The sequence below is a fragment of the Eufriesea mexicana genome, unplaced genomic scaffold (assembly GCF_001483705.2).
Source record: "Eufriesea mexicana isolate 0111107269 unplaced genomic scaffold, ASM148370v2 scaffold1723, whole genome shotgun sequence".
Classification (NCBI taxonomy): domain Eukaryota; kingdom Metazoa; phylum Arthropoda; class Insecta; order Hymenoptera; family Apidae; genus Eufriesea; species Eufriesea mexicana.
Window position 1 is genome coordinate 293,604 of NW_016909858.1, and position 9,069 is coordinate 302,672.

The 9,069-nt window shown below is 34.3% G+C and overlaps 1 protein-coding gene across 13 annotated transcripts in view; it reads right to left on the reverse strand.

The window, feature by feature from the left end:
* Positions 1 to 9,069, reverse strand: part of Syp (synaptotagmin binding cytoplasmic RNA interacting protein) — a 38,013-nt gene that overhangs the window by 909 nt on the left and 28,035 nt on the right. For 5 of the 13 annotated variants that reach the window (XM_017901746.1, XM_017901745.1, XM_017901741.1 and 2 more), the window contains exons 10-11: positions 7,465 to 7,613; positions 2,203 to 2,368 (exon numbers count right to left, since the gene is read on the reverse strand). The exons of 1 other annotated variant lie outside the window; for it this stretch is intronic. In XM_017901746.1, the coding sequence (XP_017757235.1) occupies positions 2,203 to 2,368; positions 7,465 to 7,613 (315 nt within the window). The remainder of the gene's footprint in view (positions 1 to 2,202; positions 2,369 to 7,464; positions 7,614 to 9,069) is intronic. 7 more of the 13 variants (XM_017901744.1, XM_017901742.1, XM_017901743.1 and 4 more) reach the window with 3 other exon arrangements.

The following is a 9,069-nucleotide window of genomic DNA, read 5'->3' on the forward strand; positions in this document are numbered from 1 at the left end:
TTCCCTACATTTGGGAGTGTTTGCAATTTCTAATTGTACTTAACATAAGAAAAATTGTCGATTGATTTTCGAATTTCAACTCATTTCGTTAAGTACCACTTGCTACCAAAATGCTATTTAAATATATCAAATTCTATTTTGTATTTCGAATATTTAAAAATATCTTGAACCTCTCGTAAATTATGTTTAACAATATCCAGCAATAATAAAACTCATGTTAAATTGACACTGTATGGTCAATTACTAACTATTATATATAACTATATATATAATCGTATCGAAGGAAGTCGAAACACTTGAACTTTTATACTAGACTGACATTACAAGAGCACTATATCATTTGAACCTATTATATCTACGTGTGTTTCACTATACAGTCATTATTTTCTGCTTGCAATTAGATACAAACAACAATTGTTACTTAATAGGGAGAATATAATAATGAAAGAGCATGAATTCAATAAACCCGAATTATGACGAGTTATCATTTTTTTCAATACAATTGCCCAAGTATTTTTGCCACTGTAGTAATCGCAATATCCTCCTCATTTTTTGGAACTGCATGTCTTCTCTCTATTCTTCTTTATGCGAAACTAAATAATGTGATTCTCAAGCGATCATATGATATCGTCAGCGTGTGCTGAGTTGTCAAATGTCAATGTTCCTTCTACCCCGCACAAGCTTATTGTGTCTCACTTTCAGTAAAAAGCGAGCTGGGAATTTCTAGAAAATCTATCAACCCCGTTAGCAGATGCAACAACACGGTCTCGAAGTGCGCCTACTATCGGGGCACTACGGTACATCGATATAGCGAAATAAACTAATTAATATGAGCGCACCTATTAAATATATATTGTTTGTCAATTACAGCCCGAATTCGGCAAAACAAATTGGTTACTCGAACAAAGATATCTCGTATCAAAATTGAAGAAGGATTGCTGATGCATGAAAAGAAAAAAAGAAATTTGACCTTGAAAATCACGCTCAAGGATAATTTTACGTATATATCTCTCAATAAGTCTTCACCGATTCGAAGGTGTAAAATAACGCTGTAATGACCAATGACAATTACCTTTCATACACCTTCCATACACCTTCCATACTAATTTTTGTGCCGATATAAATCTATAAACCAAATCTTTTCGCTATATCACGAAACGTCGCAGAATATTTCAAACGTGTTTTTCTCGGAAAGTCATTCTTCAAATTAGTATACAGAAGCACTTAAAAACTAACTGATGCATTAATTTTAAAGAAAACCTATTTTATCGGTTGTGTATTACTCTAGGGATTGAGACAAAAATTCGACTTTAGTGCTTATTTACAACATTTTTTAACGATTACATATTATAAATACCTAAAAAAGTGACTTCTTTTTCAGTCGCACAAAATTTTATTTTTCGAAATTATATAACTCTGACAGGTGCTACAAGATACATCCACATGGGTTACAGCGATAAAAATGTGAAAAAACTATTGTTAGAACAATTGATAGAATTACAAAAAAAAAAAAGAATGTATATGAATAAATTCTTTTCTATATTTCGAAAATGTTTCATCCTATACACAAGAAAGTTTAACTCAATATTATAAATGGTTTTCTTTAAACAAGAAAAAAAAGAAAAAAAAAACGAAACGATATGTCAAACATCAACTACTTTCACAACTTTCACTCGACAATCCCTCCTTAATCAATTTTTTCAGCGCCAGAAATTTCGATGTGACCGTAGGCATATACTAGTTAACAACTGTTCACGAATAGTTGTTACCAACGTGGACTTAACATTATAACAAGAATAAAGAGGAAGAAAAAAGAAAAAAGAAAGTAGAGAATAAACTTAGACGAAAGTAATTATAGTATATGAAGCAAAGTTGGATATTATTGCCAGATTTTAGAACAAGCACTACTCTCATAATATCTATAAATTATAATGATGAAACGTGATTAAGGGTTAATCATGTTAGTTGCATTAATTATTGAAACCTTAGTTGTCAATGAAAAAGGAAAAGAGAAAAACATTATAAAAAGTAAAAGAAAGCGTAAAAAAAAAAAGAAAGCGATAGAAAAAGGAAGAGAAAGAAAGGAAAAATATGGGGAACACGCATACGGCAATTAGCAAGCATGAAGAAAAGAGTCTAAAGAAAAGAGATGCGTATGAAAATAATGTTAAAAGATGATTGATTTATTGTGGAGATACAGACCATCCTCACCTGGTAAACTTCCCTTGGCGCGGACCCCCCCACGAGCGGACAGCCGCTGGACCCCACGAGCCCCTGAAGTTGCGGGGTTGCGTCCCCCCCTGACTGGCCCACGGACTTGGGGGCCACCGACTCGGCCACGCGGCACTACTCCACGGCCACGTCCAGCCTGACCAAATAACACAATACCCAATTGTTACCCTATATGATATTTCTTAAATTCCTAGTATAGATTTACGTACACGATTCTACTTTATTTTAATATTTTTCGCTTTTGCTCGCGGACTTGGCAACAATTGTGTGTCCTCAGCTTTCTTTTATCGACCCCGTTCTCCTTTCCAATTAACGATTAACAATTAACATAATACATGTTCTCGATTAATATAATATTCATAAATAAAGCCTAACCTGGTTACTCACTTGTTACATGTACACGATCTAAACAATTTCTTTGTTTGATGACTAGCCTTAGTTGTTAAAATTTTGCTTCAAGATTAATATCCTATTTTATATACATTTTATACCCATTAACTATATTCATATACGTACTATATACAAAATCACGTACACGTACACTTTCATGTACAAATTAACATGTATATGTATATACTCGTACAAAATTGATTTTTATACACACACTAAAAACATGAACGTATGTACGTGCGCGTAAATACATACAAGCACCTATGTATCTGTACGTATATGCATACGTATATACATGCAAATTGTACATACAAAATTGTGCGAGCACGTTCGCGCGCGCGCGCACATGTGTGTAGGTGGGGTGGATGTGATGAAATCGACGGACGGACGGACGCACGGATGGACGGATGGACGGATGGACGGATGGACGGATGGACGGATGGACGGATGGATGGATGGATGGATGGATGGATGGATGGATGGATGGATGGATGGATGGATGGATGGATGGATGGATGGATGGATGGATGGATGGATGGATGGATGGATGGATGGATGGATGGATGGATGGATGGATGGATGGATGGATGGATGGATGGATGGATGGATGGATGGATGGATGGATGGATGGATGGATGGATGGATGGATGGATGGATGGATGGATGGATGGATGGATGGATGGATGGATGGATGGATGGATGGATGGATGGATGGATGGATGGATGGATGGATGGATGGATGGATGGATGGATGGATGGATGGATGGATGGATGGATGGATGGATGGATGGACGAACGGACGGATGGATGAATGGATAAATTTAATAATCAATAGTAGGAACTAATCAAATATGATATGCATAGCATGAAAAGCGAAAACAGGAAAGAAGGGGATACGAAAGTGTAAGGAAAGAACGGTAGGATATAAAGTAGTTATATATATACTGTGAGCGTGCGCGCGCGTGCACGCGTGTGTGTGTACGTGTGCGTACGCGCGCGCACGCACGCGCGAGTGCGTGTGCGTGTGTACAGATTAATCGAATATACACAGTGCGACGGGAGTAAGGATCACCTAAAACCAAATTTTACTAACCACATTTTTTTACAGACAGCAGTAGTATTAGCAGAATTATCCAATGCAGTAAAGCGGAAAGCTTATTGTATTGGGATGGCGAAGGAACTTTAAGCGACACAATTTATTGCACTGTCAGCTAGAACAAAATTCAACAAGTCAAGATATATAATATAAGCACCGCAACATCACACAGCAAGGTATTATTTAAGCGTAAGCGGTATTTTACACACTGAGGCAAGCAACAAACATTAAATTTTATTATCGATGCTACAAATTACTTGCGATGATTAGTAGAAATCATCATTTCTTTTCTTTCTTTCTATTCTATCTTGTGAATTATTTCCTCATTTATATTTTACACATTGTCTATATTAGACTGCAATTCAATATATCAAAAAACTAGTCAGACATACACGTACACAAACTCACACGCATATATACGTCGTTTAACATATGTCTTTCTTATATAGGGTTTCACTATTATTCCTTTACCCAACGAAATAAATCTAAATTATTACATATACTTCTCTTGTACCAACAGATGCGCGTACGCACGTATGTGTTTATACTCATAACATTCAATCAATTCATGATATTTACTTTCAAGAGGCTATAACAACATTATATAACTTCACAACTAACATCTAATGAAATACAACACGTAAGCAACTTTTTCCTATTTTTTCAGAATTTCAAAACAACTGAATAGCAATATACTGCATATCGGTATAAATTATGAATGAATTATTCACGCCAGTGTCCTATTCAGATAAGCGCTATATGTTATCTCATTTCTATTATACTTGAGAAAAATGATAGAAGAGTTAACTATTTATGTAAATAATTATAGCACGAAAAAGATAAAGTACTTGTCTAAATTATCAAATACTTTCAATTAATAATCATCTTCTGTTATCGTATTATTGGCGATGAACTAAACCTACGATCAAAATAAATGAAATTAAGATAAAAAGACAAACCACAATATATACATAGCATTACAAAAGTACTGGGTATATTATGATGCATACGAGGAAAACAGCTTAAATAAATAACTATTTAAATTCTAGCAAACTGGTTAACAATTATTGCACTTTTAGTAACTAATACATAAGCATATAACAATGCTTGAATAATGTAGAAAAGAGATCAGTGATGAAAAAGCTAACTTGAAACTTTACAGCGTATTCTATACCAATGAATCTGTACTATAAAAGCGTAAAAACTATCGTGTCGAAAGAAAAAAAATGGAACCAATTACAAGAATAAAAACTTAAACTGTCTATCTATCAGTCGAGTAATTAGTCACTTAGTCAGTTATTGAATAAATTCAACAACCAATAGAGTAACAAATGTATCTATTCATCTAGCTATCTGCTTATCTACTTAACAATTTAATTAGATTATCCTATGATATATCTATCTATCTATCTATCTATCTATCTATCTATCTATCTATCCATCTATCTATCTATCCATCTATCTATCTATCCATCTATCTATCTATCCATCTATCTATCTATCCATCTATCTATCTATCCATCTATTTATCTATCTGTCTCTATATATATATACATATATATGTATATGATGAATCAGTTTTAATCATGCTCATATGGTGCCCAATACTTTCCTGTTTTGATAACCCTGTAAATTTGAGCGCACGCATGGGCTATAAGGAAGCTCAGAAGAAATCAGTCGGAACTCTTGTACAGGCAAGAATATTTCTCTTCAACACGTGCCGTTCATTTTCTTTGTTATACATTGCTTACATGTGTCAAGTTAGTGAACGTTTAGTCAATTAAGAAAATTTCTGTATGCCCGAGTTTATGTGTGCATGCAATTAGATCAACCTACTGATCAATTACTAACCACAGCTAGCCAACCAACATTTTCTGAGCACCCTTGTGCGCATCAATGCGCTCGCACACGTGTGTATGTGTGTGTACACGCTAAATGTATCATATCCGAGCCACGAGATTCACACCATCGCTATCTTTGGAAGGAGAAACTACAAACAGGTATATTAAACGTCGCAGATTCAACTATCATCACTATTTACATATACATATTTATGCGCACACATATGTTTATAAATATACATACACGTACATATATTATACACACGTATACTCCTATGCTCATGCACACGTACACGAACACACGCATATGCATATACGTACACGCACGTAAGCAGGTGCATATACACGCGCGCACGCTCACGTACGCAGATACGCACACACAGAAGCGTATGCGGTGGAAAGAATGCAAGATAAATTTGCATACCAATTGATACATACATGGGGTAGGTACACATCACTTATTCAGTGTACCTCGTACACATTTAGTATCATTAATAGAAATACGCCATTACTAAAAAAAGTATACATCATTGTCACGTTCATTTTTGATTCTATAATTCCAACTTCTTACGAGACTTTATTGTATTTTAAAATTCTACTTACATTTCTTCCACTTAGTACATACTCCATGTATATACATATACATTTATCACATACTACAAAATTCACATTAGGAACTTGCCTATAACACCTTTTCCTATAAAAAATTCCTACTTTCTATAGCATGTCATCAAATATTATAAATTTTCTATCGTTTTTTCTTGTAGAAAAAGATATGAAAACACGAACGAGGTAAAGTCTTTCTCATTTTTTTATTCTACATGTTGCTATTTATCCTTCTATCTAGATACCGTGTATACTATATCTTCAATACTTTTTTTTTCTTTTTTTCCGTTCCTCTCTTACTTTCCTGTATTCTTTAGTTGCTTTTCCCGGCTATATTGATATTGAAAAATTTGGAATGGGTCTACTATGGCTCAGATATGATTAGCAAGCAATTTGAAAGTGGCAGTGTGTTCGATTTATAGGATATCGTTAGTCTAAGCAATGGAATTAGTAATAGATATAACAAATGTAGGACGTCGACGCTCCCCTCTCTCATCTAGCGCGCGTGTACGGGCATTTGTATATCTCACATCTTTCTCTCTTTCCAATCTCCAATATATGCACACTATATCACAAGTACACTTAAATTGTGCTATAATAAAGTTTTCCTAAATTCACGGAGATGTTCTAAATATATATGTCAAGCGCATTCCATTTCATTATTTTTACAAAGCTTTAAATAAATACACAATAAATATATCTATTACTCTAATTTGTGTAAGTGTTAAATTTCAGTACAACTAAATTTATATTCATAATTTTGTGAAGATGGGCCAAGTAATAAATGGGAGAGTAACTAAATAAAAAATGCATACATAGGAACATAGTAAGTAGGAAATGTATATAAAATTATCCAAACACTCAAAATGCAGACATACATTCACGCACTCATGACAGGTAGCACACGTGTCATTGGTATAAAAATAGTTAAATATATAAATATGCACTGGTGAGCGCATTTAGATTATACATTATATTTCTCTACTTATACGTATACTTACATCAGTAAGTAAAATGTTAATACACATTCTAAATGATAAAATAGGTAGGTTGTTTGGAGAGAGTAAAGCGGATTATACACTGTACTTGGGATACATCCGTGAACACTGTGCCACAGTCAAATTACTGCTGATGTGTGTATATATGTATATATGTATACATATATATACATATACATATACATATATATGTATATGTACATACAGATACACACACATACATACATACGTAAATATTAAAAAAAGTAATAATGATTCAGTAACGGAAACGACTTTAGAACCATTAAAAAAGGCGACCCACCGGTTGAGGCTGCCTGCCTCTCCCTCTGGCAGGTGGCGGAGGCGGCGCGTAATCGAAATAGTAATCTTCGTATCGATAATAGTCATCATAATATGGATCACTGTAGCCACCTCGATAATCCCCATAACCGTAATAGTCGTAATCATAATCTATAAAAACACACATTACAAATAGACCCAAATTTAGCCACGATATATCCAATTGAAAACTTATACAAAACTAATATTTATGTTTCGCATAAGAAAAAGCATGCCGGGAAAAGATGATTTTAAAACTTTAATTATAGGAAACAAAAAAAAGAAAAAGAAAAAATATACATTCGAACATTATATTGCGACTTTATTCGCAATATTATAAAACGATTTAATTAAGGAAACATATACTATTTTTTCTATATAACTGTAATATTGCAAAGAAAAATTTCAATAATTACCCTACCACCATCACGTATCCTGGTAAAAACCTCACGCTTTATTCGGATCATAGAAAATTGCTTCTTAATTTCTCATTACGAATTTTCCTCTAATTACATACCCCCAGCCCATCCCTCCCTCCTACCATTTCTCTTCTAAGTAGGTCGTTTACTCTTTCAATCACTTTTTACCCGAAATTTGTACCATTTTTTAATACAACATTCGATATAATATTTTTCCTCTCCTTCCTTTCTTCAATTAATCTGAACCCATGATAACTATGCACAACAATCTATGAAATTAAGCACATATCGTAAGCAAGAATAGTATACTTTATTGCAGTTTTCGATGATCCGACGTTAGCGTCCTTTTAACGCTGGATACATACTTTCAAAAGGAAAAAAATACAAAACTCTACCAAATGGTAATTTACTACTTTCCACTCGTAATTCAATATCGCATCTTACCTATTTCCATGAGAGCTGAAACCAAATTTTTTGAATTTATGGTGCATACAAAATTGACAAAATACACACACTTACAGAACGAAGTAGAACAAACAACATAAAAAAAGTGAAGAAAGAAAAAAGACTTAAGACTTCTTAACGATGTGTATGATTGTACACTGCCTAATACAAAATAAAGTTCATTTCGGTATAATTATACGTAAATACAAAACAAACAATACACATGCAGTTACTTTTCTCTTTTCGTATATGCGTATCTGTAGGTGTTCAATTGTCTGTCCGTCTGCGTGTCTGCACGCATGTGCGCGCGTGTATATGCTTCGTAAGAAAACAGGTATTACAGGAAGTGGTAGTGGTAAGGCAATAAGGTGCTTTATTATAATGCTAAGCCAAACCTGGCATACATATGCATAATCGTACATATGCATGAAAATTTTGTAATGTTCAAAACTGATTAACCTTCGTCCAAAGTATATGATGAACCCGATTATCATATATTATTCCCAAAGTTGTACACTAACAAAGGTAATAATTAAAATATATATATAAAAAAAAGAAAAGAAAGGAACAAGAAAAGGAGTTCGAAAGCAGTGAGAGAGTTACTAGTGTAAGGTGTAAGGAAGGGTAAGGAAGGGTAAGGAAGGGAAGGAAGAAGACGCACGCACGCACGCACGCACGCACGCACGCACGCACGCACGCACGCACGCACGCACGCACGCACGCAC